The 19,175-nt window shown below is 50.5% G+C and overlaps 1 protein-coding gene across 1 annotated transcript; it reads right to left on the bottom strand.

Annotated features, from left to right (window-relative positions):
* LOC144610320 (BAG family molecular chaperone regulator 3-like) lies at positions 1–17,792 on the bottom strand. Its single transcript, XM_078428931.1, has 5 exons — positions 17,617–17,792; positions 13,146–13,256; positions 6,683–7,006; positions 5,573–5,899; positions 1–3,702 (listed from the first exon to the last, which is right to left on the bottom strand). The coding sequence occupies exons 1-5, from the start codon at positions 17,743–17,745 to the stop codon at positions 3,208–3,210; spliced, it is 1,386 nt and encodes a 461-aa protein (XP_078285057.1). The 5' UTR covers positions 17,746–17,792; the 3' UTR covers positions 1–3,207.
* Between the last annotated feature and the right edge of the window lie 1,383 nt (positions 17,793–19,175).

Genomic DNA, 19,175 nt, shown 5'->3' on the forward strand with positions numbered 1-19,175 from the left:
ATAAACAGACGTTTATTGCACAAATCAGAGCAAGCTAGGGAACGGAAGACAAGCAGAGTTCAATACTTATACATCAGAGCACAATAGCAACAATCAGGTGAAGGAAGGCAACACATGTAAATCGGCATTAACAAATGGCCTGGTCAACATCACAGAAGCACTACTGCTTTTAGATAAAAAGATATATATTTTTTTCTCATCAAAAAATTAATCTTTAGAAACATTTTCTCACCTCTTGAAACAAGTGAGGCCCCACTACCTATTTTTAATTCTGCAATTCGTGACTAGAGAGAACTGGAAAATACCTGAGATTGCTACACAAAATCATACGGAGAACGTAGGTGATGGAAGGACCCTTGTGGATATGACTGCAGTCCCGGAGCAGATACTAAAACCCAAAATCCAGTCACGAGTCAAAAATCGGTGCTGTTGCTCCAAGTTTGTGTGGGTGTGTCGGCGTGCACATACATTCATATCATAAGACCCCCAATCAATCAAACTTGATTCTTCAAAGTGTTAACAAAATATAAAATGTTCTATCATGCATATAGAATATAGATATTTATATATAAAACTGCATATAGGCTGCTGCACTAGGACAACATATTTCACACTACCCCACAATCTAGTAATAACAAATCACCCATTCCTAAAGAACCGAACATGGTTATCATCACAAGCATATGTTCATAGGTCTGCAACTTTAAACATTATGGTTTATAATCAAAAGGACGGTCTGCGACACACGGTTTACACAAGGAGAAAGGGGCAGGGGCTAATGGAGGAACATACTAGAGATAGCTGCTAAAGCGAAGTATACTCGCGACCCAACACTTGTGCTGAAGGCCACGATATTACAGCAGACAAGCAATAGTCTGTTGGACAGAAGCACGCATGCAAACATTGACCAGCCTTCCGATTTCCCATCGAAGGTCGATTTTAACCAGAGAGGGACGGAAGTGATGAAAAGAGGAAACTGGGTCTATGATATTCCATAGCAGATGGTCTCCACACACACACACACACACACACACACCTCACGTGGCTTGTGAGAACACGGAAGCTTTGTATTTGCTCCTTGCTTCTGGGCACTCTGCATCCGTCCCGTCCATTCTCAACAGGTAGCTCAGTCTCTTTCCTAGGGGGTATCTCCAGATGTGAAGCTAACAAAACACTCGCCACCAAGCCAGTAACTGACCAGTGCTGAGGTCTCGAAAACATTCCCAAGAAAAGAAAAAGCCCAAACTGACTGCTCGGATATCCACTTTAGTCCTGGCCAACCCGATGGGCCTGTCCAAGAACTGCTGCATGGTGAGGCAGGGATGGTAAGGGTGGCTTGCCTCACAGTGTAGTCAACCCTGCTGCACTCACATCCCTGTTCAGTCGAGTTATTGTTAATGCCTCTGCAGTTGTATGCGGCAGGATGAATGAACAGAGTGCCGGGCAGCCTGAGAATATGCTGGTCCACAGAGGGTCATGTAGTGGCTGGCTTTCTCTAAACAAAAACAAAATGGGAGAGAGGAGCAGAACGGAGACAAACAGACAAGGCTGTGGTATCTAGTTTGCTCCCCTTTGATACCAGGTTGCCTGGGTTCTCTGAGTCACAAACAAAAATCACTGCTGTTCTGAGGCTTGCTTCATTTTTAATTTCTTCTGAACCTTTCGTGGCTATCCAAGTCTCCACTCTCCATGTGGCTTGCGAAGGGATAGGAGACGTTGCAATTGCAATTAGAGAAGAAACAATACGTGCGCTCAGCTGGAAGCTGATCGCCAACGCCTCCACATCAGACCTTCTTGTCGCACCGTGTCAGGACGTAGATCCCATGATCGTGAGGGTGGAATGTCCGACCCGCCTTGTCCACGATGCACATTCCCCACGCGGCATCCGCATCCTCAGCAAACCCATGCATCAACTTGTGACGAGAGGCCGAGTAACCGGGGGGGGGCAAAGGGAAGAATGGCATTAAAGGCTGAAAAACACTCCAGGTCCTTTTTTTAAAACAGGAAAACAATTCACTATCCAGGGTCTCAATTCCATTCCTACAGTAAGTGTGATCAGAGTTCTGGAGCCACTGATTAATAGTGAGCCACACTGCAGTTAGAGATGGTGTTAACGATGGCAGTTCGATGACCAACGTACTCATGACAATATGACATCAATTGTATTCAATCATTGACAAAGTGATGCAAGCCAACAGTGAACACCGACCGGCTTGACATTCACCTCATGGTTTTCTTCTGAGGGCTGGGTGACGTTGTTAAATCACAACAATTCTCCGCACCCTAGCACGAATTAACGAAGGACACCTACGCCAAAGTGCCGTTGCTGCACAGATCAGTGTGCAAGTGGAGAATGAACAGGTAAATGACGGATTTGGGTTCCAGTGCAGCAGCAGAATCTAAAGCAGCATCATGGCTCCCACTGTTGTTGTGCCTGCTTTACCCAGTTGCTGAATCCCAATTCTTGGTAGCCAAGTCATTCCGGTTTCCAGCATTGATCAGCAGTCTTCAGCTCCACTTGCGATTGCAGAGGGGATTGGAAGTCTTAATATTCAGTCCTTCAACCCTCTTTCAGCGTACAAATACATTCAGACTCCACCGCACTGCAGTTTACCTGCAAACCATGGCTCGTGTTCAGTAACATCACAGCAAAAGCCTTCACAACGGGGCAAGCGACTGACGATATGAAGATAAACAACCCACGACACATCCACAAGCAGGGTTCACCCAAGATAACTATTTACTCAATCACCCTTTTCACCTTACACATTCCATACTAGGTTTTCACCAAAGCACAGTGAAATAATATCTTAAACGTCGAATGCAATGAAGCTTTTAATCAGTCCCATGTGGATACAGAGAGATTCAGATTTGTCTTAAAAAGGTAAATTCATGAAATTGGTCATGTTTTCTTACAATGCTCACCTGTTCACTACTAAACTGAAATTCTTTATTTGGACTGTTCACTCATGGTTTCATGGTGAGCATGCTAGGTTTGTTTCAAATGCACCTGTAAACCAAACAACCTAGTCTGCACAAGAACAATTCATACAGTGAGGTCAGGTTAAGAGTTTTACTAGCAACAAGGGACTTATGGCCCTGGTCTGTCAGTCCTGTTCCCCTGGTGAATCAACAGTGCTGGAAAGTTATTTCAACTGTTTACTCCTGACAGTGGTGGGCGAATTCTCCTTCTGCTGGCCTCAACTTCTACCTTGCAATCCTCTCCAGTTTCTCCAGCACGCTCTGAATCTTGTGCACGGCCTCTTTCCGCACCTGCCGAATGTGCTCCTGGCCGTTCGTTTCCACTGAGTCCACCTCCAGGAGCTGCTTGGTCAGCAGCTCCTCCAGTAAGCAGTAAGTCTTGTCCCCCCTCTTCCCTTCAAACTGGTTCACCTCGATCTCCAGCTGCTGCAAATTGTTCAAGACCTGCTCCACCTTGACTTGGCCAGGGTGCACGGGACATTCAGCCTGCTGCGTCCCGTTGGTCGTTGCAGCCCCCGGCGGATTCTCCTTGTTCTCTGTGTGGATCTTGTACACGGTCGGCGGGGCGCTGTACTCCATCCGTGTGGCTTGCGACGTGCTTGGCAGCTGGTCTGGGGGCTGTGCTGGGAGGTAGCCCGCGGGCTGCTGGTCACTCCCTGGGAAGTTTGCGTTGTTTAAGCAAGGCAGGGGGTCTTGATGGTTCATGGAATATTGAATATCCTAAAGAAAACAGCAAGAAACAGTTTAGTTTATTGCCACTTGTACACTTTTTTTTGTAGCAAGCTACCAGTCAGCGGACACCTTCTTTCCAGAGATGCTGCCTGTCCTTTTGAGTTACCCCAGTTTTTTTGTGTGACTATCAGCGGAAAGATTATACAGGATTGCAATCAAGCTGTCCACCGTGTACAGATATAGGATAACGGGAATAACATTTAGGGCAAGGTAAGTAAATGCTGCTGTTGGAGTAGATGTTTAAAATAGTGGAGCGACTGTAAGGAATGATTGCAGATCCGTTTCTGGGACCATTTTCACACAGTCAGCCATTCCCCAACCCCGGATAAATCCTAAAATTGTGAAAGGGAAATGTGTTTTCTCTTTGAGATTGCGACGAATAAACCAGACAAGGCAGAACCAGTGAACATTGCACGTGTGAATTCAAAAGGCTTTACTAAAATTCTATAAAGGTCACCAAGCAAACTTAAAGCCCAAATTTGGAGATAGTACACTGATGAATTAAGCTTGGTTAACGGGTAGAAACAGAGCAAGATTATTCGAGTTGGGAAGTTTTGGCAACAGTTTGGTCGCAAGCTGTTTCCACGATCTACATCGAGGATTCGGATGAGGGGACCAAGAGGGACGCAGAGCAAGTGCCGATTGTGAGGATACAGAGAACGACAGAAGATTAGTGAATGGATAAAGACATCGTAAGTGTAATTTTAAATCGACAGGAAAGGTTTAGAGGGATATGGGCCAAACACAAGCAAATGGGACTACCTTACATGGCACAAAGTGCTGGAGTAACTCAGCGGGTCAGGCAGCATCTCTGGAGAAAAAGGATGGGTGACGTTTTGGATCTGGATAGGAGTCTGAAGAAGGGTCTCGACTCGAAACGTCACCCAGGTTTTAGAGGGATAAGTGCCAAAAGCAGGCAGGTGGGACTGGCGTGGATAGGGCATCTTGGTTGGCAAGGTCCTGTTTCCATGCTGTATGGCTCCATGATTGTAAGTTGACTAGAACGGTTGGAGGAACTCAGAATATGATGCTATATCATGACTGGGCAACAGGTTCGATGATTACACCTGATTTTCATTGTAGGTTTTCTCCAGGTGACATTGGGTAAGACTTGAATCAAATTTCTCTCCTCATCCCGTACAGGAAGAAACTCATTTACAACTAGGGAGATGTCTAAGAAAATTGTATTGAGAAAGCTCAGAGCCATAGAGCATGAATTAGGCGCTGAGGCTGAACTTGCCCATGCCAATTAAAATGCCCATCTACACTAGTTCCACATCCCCTCGTACCTTTCTGAACCTTTTCTATCCATGCACCTGTCCAAATGTTGTTATAGTAACTGCCTCACCTTCCTTTTCTGACAGGGAAAAATTCATTTGTAAAAGATGCCAAATTTGTTATCATGTCACCCAATTTTGAGCATCAGTTCCATGGTGAATTATTTACCTTCACCAATTCTAATGGGAGAAAGGTAAGCCCCAAGTGGTCTGCCTGTACACAATTCACTTAGTTTAGTTTAGAGATACAGCATGGAAACTGGCCCTTCAGCCCACCGAGTCCGTGCTGACCAGCGATCCCCGCACATTAATACTATTCTGCACACACTAGGGACAATTTACACTTATGCCAAGCCAATTAACCTACAAACCTGTACGTCTTTGGAGTTTCGGAGGAAACCAGAGATACAGGAGAAAACCCACGCGCATGCCATGGGGAGAACGTATAAACTCAGTAAGCACCCGTAGTCTGGATCGAAACCGGGTCTCAAGGTGCTGTAAGGCAGCAACTCTACCGTTACGACACCACTTGATGCGACATGTCGCAATAAAGGTGCTATTATGCACAAGGATTTACTTACTTTCTGGTCATACACAGACGATGATGGATTGACTCTCTGCCAGCTTGGCGTGGGTCCCGAAACAATGTTGCTCCCAAAAGCCGCCATCGAATGGGCGAACTGGTCCGCGGATGACTGCATCCCTGGGACTCGGACCTGGGCCCAGGGGTCGTGGGATGGCACTCCCACTGTAGGAAGTGCAGATCCTGGCATCGAGGGTTGCCAGGGCTGGCACTGTGCAGGCTGATGCTGAGGAGGATAGAGGGCCTGCTGCTGGGCAGAACCCGGGCTTCCAAAGGGGTACTGGGAGGTCGTCACTGGGTAGGGAGGCTGTTGATCGTACAGCTCCTATTTAGAGAGAAGCAGAATACAAGAGGTTACGTTAGCAAAGATAGGTTAACAGCATAAATAACATAGTGGTACCAGGTGCTGGAATCTTGCGTAGAACACAAAGTGTTGGAGTAACTCAACGGGTCAGGCAGGAGAAGAGGGACAGGTGACTCTTCCCAAAATGTCACCTGTCCATGTCCTTCAGAGATACCATCTGACTCTCTAAGTTACTCCAGCATTCTGTCCTCCAAGCATAAATAACACCCTGAAATTGCTTGTTAGCATTAGTATAGCAACCCATGCTAACCGAAGCGACCTGTTATCAGTGATATAATAGAGGGAACTGCTCAATTTATTCTGTCAGTGTGAACCATGCTGGTGATAATCAACATCTGGAAACTGCGAAACGTTTCCCGAGTTAAATAGCACCCCATTACCCGCTACCTAGAAGCCATCACGCCAACCTGCGCTCACAAGAGTCAAGAACTTAGTTACTGACTTCAAACTTCTTGTGCAATCAGGGTGGCATGGTGGCACAGCAGTAGAGTTGCTGCATTGCAGCACCAGAGAACTGGGTTCGATCCTGACTACGGGTACTGTATGTACGGAGTTTGCACGATCTCCCTGTGACCTGCGCGGGTTTTCTCCGAGATTTTCGGTTTCCTCCCACACTCCAAAGACGTACAGGTTTGTAGGTTAATTGGCTTGGTTTTAATGTCAATTGTCCCTAGCGTGTGTGGGAGAGTGTTGACATGCGGGCCGAAGGGGCCTGTTTCCGTGCGGTATTTCTGAAGCACCTACCCGTTGCCCTTGGGCCGGTGAATAAGCCTGGTGAGCGGGGGCCTGCGGCCTCGACAGCAGCCCCTGGTTGGGCGGGCCGGTTTGCGAATGGGCCCACTGTGCGGAGGAAGCATTCCCGTTGGACGGAGGCCTTGGCAGACCTGCCTGCGGAGCGGGGTTTTGCTGGTGCTGAGGGTGCTGGCGGTAGGGCTGCTGTTGGTGGCTCTCGCTCGTTACCGGCTCGTCCCGCGGGTGCTCAGCCGGCCCCGGGGGATACCAGGAGTTCCCCTGGACAGGCCGAGGCGACGCTGCTCGTCCAGAGGTGAACACACCATTGACCAAACCCTGAAAGAAAATAGGTTGTTACAGATCATACACCCAGCAGAAGCTCGTTCACTGCAACAAGACAGAAAAGGAAAATCACCATCCCCAGTTACCACACTTTATAACCGACTGGTGCACTCCCTTTACCATGACCTCATTGAGTTCCAGCCTATTGATGCATCCGTGCAGCAGCTTACACTGAACGAGCTCACCCTTTGTGAGCTCAGAGGCTGAGCCTGTTATCAATGTAGAGGCAGCATCAGGCACCAGGCCTCACCCCCACAGAGCTCGTGGCAGATCAGTCTGCGAAGGATCCCGACCAAACCGTCACCTTATTATCCACCTTCTCCACTGATGCTGCCCGACCCGCATGGTTACTCCACCACTTCGTGCCTATTTTTGTGGCAGATCGGGAGGAGGAATTAGAAAGATGTGAAACAGAAGTCTGAGAACATGGATAAAAGTAGAAAACCAGAGTGAACAAGTTAACACGAGAACTTTGGGTGTGGGAGGGGAGGAGATCATAAAGATGTTCTGGAAACATAGATGTTAAGAGAGGATTTCAGCGGGTCAGGCAGCACCTGGGGAGGGAATGGACAAGATGACGTTTTGTGACCCTCCTTCAGACCCAAGAGTCCCAATTCAAAACATTACCTATCCATTCCTTCCCCAGATGCTCCCTGACCCATTGAGTTCTTCCAGTGACATGGTAGAAATGTGTTTGTGTTTTACTCAAGACTACAGCATCTAGTTTGGTTCAGAAATACAGCTTAGAACCAGGCCTTTTGGCCCATCAAGCCCATGCTGACCATCGATCACCCGTTCACACCAGGTCTGTATTATCCCGCTTGCCCATCCCACCCCCTACATGCCAAAGACAATTTACAAATACACGCACGTCTTTGGGATGTGGGAGGAAACTGGAGCACCCAGAGGAAACTCACGCGATCACAGGGAGAACATGCAAACTCCACAGACAGCACCCGAGGTCAGGATCGAACCTGGGTGTCTCGTGCGGTGAGGCAGCTGATCTACCAACTGCACCCTGTGCCGCCAAAGTGTTGACATGTTGGGAAAAGATAGAGGTGAGATTAGCTCACCAGTCTGAGGGGGGGAAAATGGCTTAGGTCTGCTCCTGAAATCTGATCAAAATAGTGGATGCTGTGCACGATGAGAGAATTACACTAGGAAAGGGTTTAAAGCAGGAGATGGAAATGACTTGGTATGGAAAAGGATTTGATCAGTACTCCATACAAGCTAAAGTGAATGATAAAAGCCTTATAATTGCAGGCTAGCGCGAGGGAGAGGATTACAGTATCGGACGTTTGGCTTAGTGTTGGCATAAGGATACCAGGTTTGCAAACCATTAATCTCAGTTCAAAACAACATGTAACATAGAACTGGAACATGTCCGACAGTTTTTTCCGAACTTGATGCCCAGTTAAATTAATCTCTTCTGCCTGCATGTGATTCACATCCCTCCATTCCCTGATAATTTCATGTGCATATCTAAATACCTATTAAACGGCAATATCATGGCTACCTCCACCAGCACACCTGGCAGCAAGTTCCAGGCATTCACCACTCTGTGCAAAAACTTGCCTGCCCTTCTCCATCAAATTCCCTCCCCTCTGATCTTAAACCTGTGCTCCCTAGTCTTCGATATTTTCACTCTGGAGAAATTGTTCTGACCGTCTTCCTAGAGTGTTTATAGAGTTTAGAGATACAGAGCGAAAACAGGACCTTCGGCCTACCGAGTCCGCACCGACCAGCATTCCCTGTACACCAGCACCATCTTACACAATAAGGACAATTTATAAATGTTACTGAAGCTAATAAACCTACAAACGTGTACATCTTTGGAGTGTGAGGAGAAACCAGAGCACCCGGAGAAAACCCACGTGGTCACAGGGAGAACGTACAAACTTGCTACAGACAGCACCCATAGTAAGGATCGAACCCGGGTCTCTGGCGCCGTACGGCAGCAACTCTACCGCTGCACCACCGTGCCTTCAAGTGATGAAGGGAGTTGAAGGCGGATGTGAAATTAACAGCAGCTGTTTAATTCACTGGCTCACGGGTTAGCCTATCACCCATTCATTTGTTCCAGTTTTTCTGACTCACATTATTGATCCGATGCAACAATGTGTTCTGCCAACCAACAGGGACTCACAGATTCAATATCATTAATCAGTTGCTACGACATAGTAGCTGGCACATCTAGATTAACAAAAGATTACGGGCAGCGTAGTGGCGCAGCGGTAGAGTCGCTGCCTTACAGCGTCAGGGACACGGATCCAATCCTGGCTACAGGTGCGTGCCTGTACGGAGTTTGTACATTCACCCCGTGACCTGCATGGGTTTTCTCCAAGAACTTCGGTTTTCTCACACACTCCAAAGATGTACAGGTTTGTAGGTTAATAGGCTTGGGATAAAGAAACATTATCCCCAGTGCAGTGTTAATGTGGGAGGATCGCTGGTCGGTGTGGACTCGGTGGGCAAACTGGCCTGTTTCCACGATGTATCTCTGAACTTAAACTAAATTAAATTACGCATGGAACTGACATATTTATCTAAAAACTAGACCAAGTGGACCCGTTGGGCCCAAACCTCTCCTGCATTGGTGCAGCACCCTCTCCTTCCCCCTCCTCCCCCCTCGTCCCGTTCCCCTCCCCCCCTTCCCCTCCACCCCCACTCCATCCCCTTCAACCCCCTTATCCTCCCTCCTCCCCCTTCCCTCCCTCCCTAGAAGATTTAAACTTTAAAATGTGAATAACTTTTAAAATATAACACCGATTTTAATGAAACGTCTTCCATTTGCACCAAAGGGACGACGGTGAGTAAGGTGGGCCTAAAATTGTCACGCTATCGTGTACTGTTTCGGCTGCAGTTCAGGAACAAACAAACAAACAAACGAGAGTTTTAGTATATAGATGCAGACGCAAGAAAATGCAGATGCTGAAATCTGGAGTAAAAGACAAGCTGAGTGAAGAAGGGTCCCGAACCAAAACGTCATCTGTCCATTTCCCTCCACAGATGTCGACGAACCTGCTGAGTTCCTCCAACAGCTTTTTTTTAAATACAAATGTGCTGTTAGGTTGAATTGTTATTGGCAGTCACACGGACTGATATGGAGATTACCAGCAGTTTAACTTGAGAATGAATCATCAAGAAAATGCAGCAGAACAAAGGTCACTTCCTTTTCTCAGCTCAATCCACATGCAGATTCTTGACGCAAAGTTTCCACCCAAAAGGCTGCTTCACATTCCTGACTCTGAGCAGCAGACCAGCAAGCACTGCCCTGAGATGGCTACAGGCAAGGCTTGGGATCATTCTCCAAGTAATCAGAAAAAAACACCCAGCAACAGTAACAAGATAATAATTTATGAAGAGTCATAGTCATAGAGTCTTACGGCATTGAAACAGGCTCTGTGGCCCAACCTGCCCACACGTCCCATATACACTGGTCCCACCTGCCTGCATTTGGCCCACATCCCACTAAACCTGTGCTAATCCAGGTACCTGTCTAAATGTTTCTTAAACGTTGCTGAACTTAAACTTAAGAGCAAAACTGTTGGTATAGGGAAACATTGGCACACTTATCCAATCTCATGTTTCGCACGTTCCATGGAACTTGTCGCGGGCTACCTTAAGACCTGGAGACTAAAACTGAGTGTGGCAAAAACCACCACAACGGCCTTTAGATTTAGAGATACAGCGCGGAAACAGGCCTTTCGGCCCACCGAGTCCGCGCCGCCCAGCAATCCCCGCACATTAACACTATCCTACACACACTAGGGACAATTTTTACATACCCAGTCAATTAACTTACACACCCAGTCAATTAACCTACATACCTGTACGTCTTTGGAGTGTAGGAGGAAACCGAAGATCTCGGAGAAAACCCACGCAGGTCACGGGGAGAACGTACAAACTCCGTACAGACGGCGCCCGTAGTCAGGATCGAACCCGAGTCTCAGGCGCTGCATTCGCTGTAAGGCAGCAACTCTACCGCCACGCCACCGTGCCACCTGAACAACAAGGAAGCTCAATGCCAGCTAACCGTCACCCTCAATGGGTCACCCCTACCCTACAACCCATTTTCTACATACCTCGGAGTGCAACTGGATCGGCAGCTGACCTACAAGCAACACCTTGTGTTACGTGACATGGTGTCACGTGTGGCTGCGCCTAACGGCTGCGGCTCTCTGGCAATCTGTTTGTCTTTTTTCCTTTTTTTTTTGTTTGTGCGTCGGTGTCGGGATGGTTTTTGTTTTTGTTTTTGGCTGTGTATGTGTGGGGTGGTGCGGGGGAAACCTTTCTTTTTTTAGGTCTCTTCCCCGGGGCGCGGCTCGGCCGCGGGGCCTTCCATCGCCCGCGGGGCCTTCCATCGCCCGGCGCGGCTCGGCCGCTGGACTTAACATCGCCGTCGCCACTCGGCTGCGGAACCTAACAGTGCCCTGTACGGCCGCGGGACATTTCAGCGCTCGGTGCGGCTCAGCCGCGGGGCCTTCCATCGCCCGGCGCGGCTCAGAACGGTTTAGCGCCCGGCTCGGCCTTCCATCGCTCGTTGCGGCTCGGCCGCGGGATGGTTCAGCGCTCGGTGCGGCTCAGCCGCGGGGCCTTCCATCGCCCACGGGGCCTTCCATCGCCCTGCGCGGCTCGGCCGCTGGACTTAACATCGCCGGCGCGGCTCGGCCGCGGGACGTTTCAGTGCCCAGTGCGGCTCGGCCGCGGGGCCTTCCATCCCTTTGCGGGGGCTGTGAGTGTCGGTCGCCTCGGTAGGGGTCGAGCTGCCTGTCCGTGGGCGTGGGGGGGAAGAGAGTGGAAGTTTTGTTGCCTTCCATCACAGTGAGGGGGTGTTTGGAGTCACTGTGATGGATGTTTGTGTTGGGGTCGGTCGTGTGTCCTGTGTTCTTTTCTTTTTTGTTGTGTTCTGTGACTGCTGTAATTTCGTTCGGTACCTCGGTACCGAATGACAATAAAGTTCTGTAACTAACTGTGACCTTGAAGCTCTCCGTGCTAAAGTCTCGGCACGGAACAACCTCCTGAGATGCTTGGCCGGATCGTCATGGGGCGCCAGGACACCTACTCTTCGAACCAGTGCTCTTGCACTCATGTACAACGCCGCTGAGTACGCCGCCCCAGCATGGTGCCGCAGCGCTCATATTAGAAAGCTAGACGCCACCCTCAACGACACCCTGCGGATCATGACTGGCTGCCTACGCCCTACTCCGACGGATCTCCTGCCGGTGCTCGCAGGTAACGCACCCGCCAAGCTTCGCAGAGAGTTCTTCACTCATAGGCTGGTGTGCAAGGCCCCATCGGACACCAAACATCCTTTGCACCACCTTGCCCAGGATTCACAGCAACTGGGACCTCAACGCCTGTTGTCTCGTCACCCTTTCTCCCGTCATGCAGCGACCCTCTGTGGCTCCGGTTTCAACATACTAGGAGCATGGAGAACCAGTTGGGAACAGACATCGCCACCTCCTCAATTCACTGTTGCACCGAACACCACAGCCCCACCCGGCTCGGACACGCCCCGCAGAGAGTGGGTCGCCCTGAACCGGCTCCGCACAGGGTTCGGCCGGTTCAACACCAACATGCAGTGTTGGGGGTTGCGTCCATCAGCAGCCTGCGTGTGTGTGGAGCAGACCAGCACGTCATTTTCGACTACACTGTCCTCCGTCCCCCTGGTAGACCTCACAGCCCTTGACAACAGCACATTGCACTAGCTACAGCGCCTGGAGGGCGTTACATAATTTCTGCTGCCTCAAACGCAAGAAGATGTTTTGCATACTAGCCCAGTAGAAGAAGTCCATGCATAGAGCAAAGGAGCCCTTGCATTACATTCTGGCAAGGAACACTGCCTTTTGAGAACAGGGTTATTTGAGGAAATAATTTCCAGATCCCATCACTCAGCAAGTCAGGCAGCAACTTCGGAGGACATTGACCTATCTATGTCCTGCAGGCATATTGCCTGACCTGTTGAATTACTCTAATATTTTTTCCTTATGAATTCCCATTTTATTTCACATCTCAGCATCTTTTCTTTTTGACTTTAAAATACACATTATTGTGCCTGAGCCATCAAGTCGATTCCCACCTGCAAGCCAGAATTATTTAACAGTTTTAATGCATGAAAAGTGCCACTTACCTGCGGAGGCATTTGGTGGTCCATCATTTGGGAATAGTTGCTTGGATATGGGCCAGCTTGGGATCCGGTAGGATACCAGTAATTGGATTCAAACCCAGCGTACGGCATTTCCTAAAAAATCCAAGGAAGAGTTAAATATAAAGTGCAGCAAGGCCTCACTCCGAGTACAGTTCACAGATCGGGTCACGCAACCTGATCTGTGGACCATGTATTTACCCTGATAGTAGATAAGCAAAGTTCACCAATTTGATATTGAAATGGTATGATTCTCATTTGAGGAGCTATTAAGTAGAGTAAGCCTGATGTCAAATTCGGAAGGGCCTCATTGTTTAGTTTAGTTTAGAGATACAGCGTGGAAACAGGCCCTTCGACCCACCAGATCTGAGCAGACCAGTGATCCCTGTGCACGTACACTATCCTACACACACACACGTGGGAGAATTTATACCAAAGCCAATTAACCTACAAACTCATATGTCTTTGGAATGTGAAAGTCCACAAAGGTCATGGGAGATAAGACACGAAAAGCTGGAGTAACTCAGTGGGACCGGTAGCATCTCTGGAGAGAAGGAATGGGTGACATTTCGGGTCGAGACCCTTCTTCAGACAACGGACCTCCAGCATTGTAGGGCAGCAATACTATCGCTGTGCCACCGTGCTGTTGAAAGGTGCAAATTCTTTGATGCTTCAATGGGGACAATGAGGCCTCTAGAACCGTGGTCGCCATCTGAAGGAGGGTCTCAACCTGAAACGTCACCGATCCATGTTCTCCAGAGCTGCTCCTTGACCCGCTGAGTTACTCCAGCACTTTCTGTCCTACTCAGTTTTAAAATAAATGTCAGAGATTCAGGCCAGATGAGAAGAAATGTATTCCTCTGGAGTGTAGTGAATCTTTGGAATAGACAGCTAAGCTTATGGTATAAATTTAAAACAGATTAGCAGAATTTTTAGATATTAAGGGAATCACGGGGCATGGGATTAGTGCAGGAAAGTGGCACCAAGGTAAATGATCAGTCATGAACTCATTAAATGGGAAGATAAGTACAAGGGTGAAATGGCCTATTCCTGCTTCGACTGATTACGCTATTTTCTGATCCTACGAATAACCTGGGTTGACTAAAATGAGCAACCCACCAAGTACTTTGATTAAAAAGTTGCTTTACATCAGTGAATTGAAGGTATTTGACAAGATACCAGTGCAGAAAGCAGACAAAGTCTCACAGATAGACTCAAAGTAATAGAAAATAATTCAAAATCTTTGTTTTTCTCCCAAATTCGGCATACAATAAATAAAGGTGTGGAATGATAGCGGTCACATTTGGTTTGATGCAAATTACGTTTACATTTTTAGGAGCAAGGGTTTTCTTCACAGACATTCATTCTGATGAGAGTGTGGGCTGATTTATTGGGGCAGACAAAGCGACTTCAACAGTTAGACAGAAAGTATGTCACCATGGATCACACTAAACCAAATGCAACGATTCTCCGAGCAAAAAGTCAAACAGCGCCAGAGACCCAGGTTCAATCCCGACTAAGGGTGCTGTCTAAACGGAGTTTGCACATTCCCCCGGTGACCTGCATGGGTTTTCTCTGCATGCTCCAGTTTCCTACCACACTCCAAAGGCGTGCAGGTTTGTATGTTATTTGGCTTGGTAAAAATGTAAATTGTTCCTAGTATGTAGGATAGTTTTCGTGTGCGGGCATCGTTGGTCGGCGCAGACTCAGTGGGCCGAAGGGCCTGTTTCTGCACTGTATCTCTAAACCACGCAGAACACTTACTCTCCCGTTTAAAAGGTGTGAAATGAATTATTCACCTCCATTATAAGTATATAAGTATATTCATCCCTATCTATTACAAGTATATTCATCCCCATCCATTGGATAAACTATCCTCTTCAACACAAAATATCAAAATACACATCTCCAAACAAAAGTATTTAATTTTTCAGATTTTGGAAAAGAATCAATGCCTTTTCATGGTTGTGAACTTGAACAATAAAGATAAAAAGACCATTGACTTATTCCTGACCTTCACGAGCTTCATAGTGAGCTCTCTGTGACTATGTGTCCTGAATTATTCTGACTCACATATTCAGATTCATCAGGTGAATGTGTACTGGAGCTCCATTTCCACAATACTTGATATCCTTCCCAATAAACAGGCTGACCTGGGACTTATTGCCTTCAACTTGAAAACAAAGTGATTTCTAAATCAGCAAAACCAATGTGGGTTGTTCCATCTCTCCAAGCTGCACGTCCACTCTTCCCGACATATCTCACCTCTTCCCATCCTCTCTCCTCAATTTTTCACCTACAATTCCCGGAACCTCTATCCACTAAAGCACCAGCCTCACATCCTCACCGCCTACCCCTGTTGTACATCTCACTTGTGCTCCCACACCTCCACCTTACTTCCCAATTTCTCCCTACTCTCCGATTGACTCAACCCCCCAGTAACTCCCTCCATTCTTCCCCAACCACCATCCTCCTCCCTCTCTTCCCCCTTACTCTCACCTCCCCTCCCACTTCTCTCTTAAAAGACTTTTGGACCAGTACATGCATAGGACAGGTTTAGAGGGACATGGGCCAAACTCAGGCAGGTGGGACTAACTTTGATGGGGCATGTTGGTCGGCGTCAGGCCAATAGGCCTGTTTCCATGCTGTTTCACTCTATGTGTAAGAAGGAACTGCAGATGCTGGTTTAAACCGAAAATAGACATAAAAACTGGAGTAACTCAGCGGGACAGGCAGCATCTCGGAGAGAAGGAATGGGTGACATTTTGGGTCAATACCCTTCTTCAGCCTCCGTCACCCATTCTTTCTATCCACAGATGCTGCCTGTCCCATAGTTGCTCCAGCTTTTTGTGTCTATCTTCTTTCACACCCTTTCCTACTCCTCTCTCACTCTCTCCTCACCCACCTCCCACTCCTACTCTGTTCCCCTCTCTCACTCCCTCCCTTATTCCTCCTCATTTTTCCCTCCCCCCCTTACCGTTTGAGGCCCTCTGAGGGGGCGCTGTGAACTGTTTATGTATGTGCTGTTATGTTTGTGTGCCATTGTATGTTCGTTTCTTAGTACCTGAACTGATGAACGGCACTTTGGTCAACGTGAGTTGTTTTTAAATGTGCTATACAAATAAAATTGACTTGACTCTGACCTCCCTCTCCCACCCAGCCCCCTTCCCTCCCCTTCATCCTCTTCCCCTCTATCCTCCCTAATCACCTTTCCTCCCTTCTCCCATCTTCTCCCCCTCTCCTCAATTCATTCATCTTCTCCCCCTCCTTTTCCCCTCCATCCTCTTCTCCCTCAACTCTTCCCCTCCCCTCCTTCACTCTCTCCCCCTTCTATCTATCCCTTTGCATCCCTCACCTCCTCCCACCCCCCCCTCCTCGCCCCTCTCCTCTCCCCTCACCTCCACTCCATCCCCTCTTTCACCTCCACTCCCCTCACCTCCTCACCCCCTCTCCCTCCCCTATCTCCTCTATCCTCACCCCCCCTCACTTCTCTCCTCGCCCCTCTCCTCACCCCCTCTACCCCTCCTCTATCTCCTCTATCCTCACCCCCCTCCTCCCCACTCCTCCCTCCTCTCCTCCCTCCTCGCCCCTCCCCTCACCCTCCTCCTCCTCCCCACTCCTCCCTCCTCTCCCCCTCACCCTCACCCCCCCCTCTCCCCTCCTCGCCCCTCTCTCCTGTCCTCGCCCTCCTCTCTCCCCTCCTCTATCCTCACCCCCTCATCTCTCCCCCTCCCTCTCCCCCCCTCACCCTCTCCCTCTCCCCCCTCACCCTCTCCCTCTCCCCCCTCACCCTCTCCCTCTCCCCCCCCCTCACCCTCTCCCTCTCCCCCCCCTCACCCTCTCCCTCTCCCCCTCCCCCTCCCCCTCTCCCCCCCCTCTCCCTCTCCCCCTCACCCTCTCCCCCCTCACCCTCACCCTCTCCCCCCTCACCCTCTCCCTCTCCCCCCCTCACCCTCTCCTCTCCCCCCCCTCACCCTCTCCCTCTCCCCCCCCCTCACCCTCTCCCCCCCCTCACCCTCTCCCCCCTCACCCTCACCCTCTCCCTCTCCCCCTCACCCTCACCCTCTCCCCCTCCCCTTCCCCTCTCCCCCCCCTCTCCCTCTCCCCCTCACCCTCACCCTCTCCCCCTCCCCTTCCCCTCTCCCCCCCCCCCCCCCCTCACCCTCTCCCCCCCCCTCACCCTCTCCCTCTCCCCCCCTCACCCTCTCCCTCTCCCCTCACCCTCACCCTCTCCCTCTCCCCTTCCCCTCTCCCCCCCCCCCCCCTCACCCTCTCCCCCCCCCCCCTCACCCTCTCCCTCTCCCCCCCCTCACCCTCTCCCTCTCCCCCCCCCTCACCCTCTCCCTCTCCCCCCCCCTCACCCTCTCCTCTCCCCCCCCTCACCCTCTCCCTCTCCCCCCCCCTCACCCTCTCCCCCCCCCCCCCTCACCCTCTCCCTCTCCCCCTACTCACTCACCTTGCGGAGCCGGGGGTCGTTCCGGGGGTCGTTCCAGGTGGTGGTGCCGGTGTTGTGGTCGATGTAGTAGGGCCAGCCGCTGTCGGGGTCGCGCTTCACCTCCCAGCCACGGGGCAAAGCAGCGGCCATGGCCTCACCCGCGCGCTCGCTCGACCGCTGCGCTCCGGCCCGTTCCCGCGGCTCCGCCCCTCCGCTGAGCGACGGCCAATCATACCCCGCCCCCATCTGACTGACAGCCACACCGGCCAATCATACCCCGCACGGCCCAGAGTAGTCCCGCTCCAGCTGACTGACAGCCACACCGACCAATCATACCGCGCACGACCCGTGGGAGTTCCGCCTCCTCTTGACCGACAGCCTCGTCGCCCAAATCCCGTCCCGCCAGACCCGGCGTAATCCCGCCCTTCTTTGAGCGACGGCCGCACCGGCCAATCGCACCCCACCCGGCCCGAACAAGTCCTGCCTCCCACTGACTGACGGCCGCGCCGGCTAATCGCACCCCGTACATCCCGGACAGGTCCCGCTTGCTGCTGACGGACCAATCACACCCCGCCGTGCCCTACCCAGACAGAATGTCCCCAGCTGAGCGACAGCCGCCTCGGCCAATCACGCCTCGCTCTTCCCGGACAAGTTCCGCCTCTCTGCGACTGACAGTCCTACCAACCAATCACACCTCGCTTTGCCCAGACAAGTCCCGTCTCCCAATGACTGACGGCCGCGACGGCCAATCACACCTCGCTCGGCCCAGACAAGTCCCGCCTTCCGATGACTGACGGCCGCGACGGCCAATCACACCTCGCTCGGCCCAGACAATTCCAGCCTCTCAATGACTGACGGTCGCGACGGCCAATCACACATGGTCCCGCCCAGCTCCATCGGCCACATTCGGCGGGGCATCGGACAGAGCGACATCCCCTGACATCTGCTGCCACACTCGCCGACACAACCAGGACAGTGGCACACTCACATTCACACTAGAGCTGATACAGTAGAGTTGATACACTCACTGACACACTCACTGTCACAACTCGAGGCGGTACGCCTACTGACACAATCGCTGACACACTCGCTGACACACTCGAGTTGACACACCTAGATGTGGTGCACTCGCTAACACAACCAGGACAGTGGCACACTCACACACACACGCACCCTCACACCGTCACACGTACATAACCAGGGCAGCGACACGCTTACTGACACACTAGGTACACAATCGTTGACATTCATACTGCCACTTTCTGTTACACACTCACTGGCACACTCATTGACTGCTGACACACACACTGACACCCCTCATATGCCTCATTGGCACACTCACTGACTGACACACTCACTGACTGACACACTCACTGACCCGCCCATTGGCACGTTCACGAACGCCCACTGGAGCAGTGGCAGAGTCAGTGACACACGCACTGACACACCCAGTGGAGGTGACATGCTCTCTGACACCTCCACGGGCAGTGAAATACCCACTGACACCCAGTGAAACACCCACCCAAACACCCCGGGGACAGTGGCACATTCAGGGACACATTCACTGACACACCCCAGGG

Source organism: Rhinoraja longicauda, chromosome 36 (genome assembly GCF_053455715.1).
Source record: "Rhinoraja longicauda isolate Sanriku21f chromosome 36, sRhiLon1.1, whole genome shotgun sequence".
Taxonomy (NCBI): domain Eukaryota; kingdom Metazoa; phylum Chordata; class Chondrichthyes; order Rajiformes; family Arhynchobatidae; genus Rhinoraja; species Rhinoraja longicauda.

Coding starts and splice junctions, on each gene's coding strand:
- LOC144610320 (XM_078428931.1), bottom strand. CDS start 17,745: ATGGCCGCTGCTTTGCCCCGTGGCTGGGAGGTGAAGCGCGACCCCGAC. Junction 13,257..17,616: donor ACGACCCCCGGCTCCGCAAG/GTGAGTGAGTAG, acceptor TGGATTTTTTAG/GAAATGCCGTACGCTGGGTT. Junction 5,900..6,682: donor CACCGGCCCAAGGGCAACGG/GTAGGTGCTTCA, acceptor CTCTCTAAATAG/GAGCTGTACGATCAACAGCC.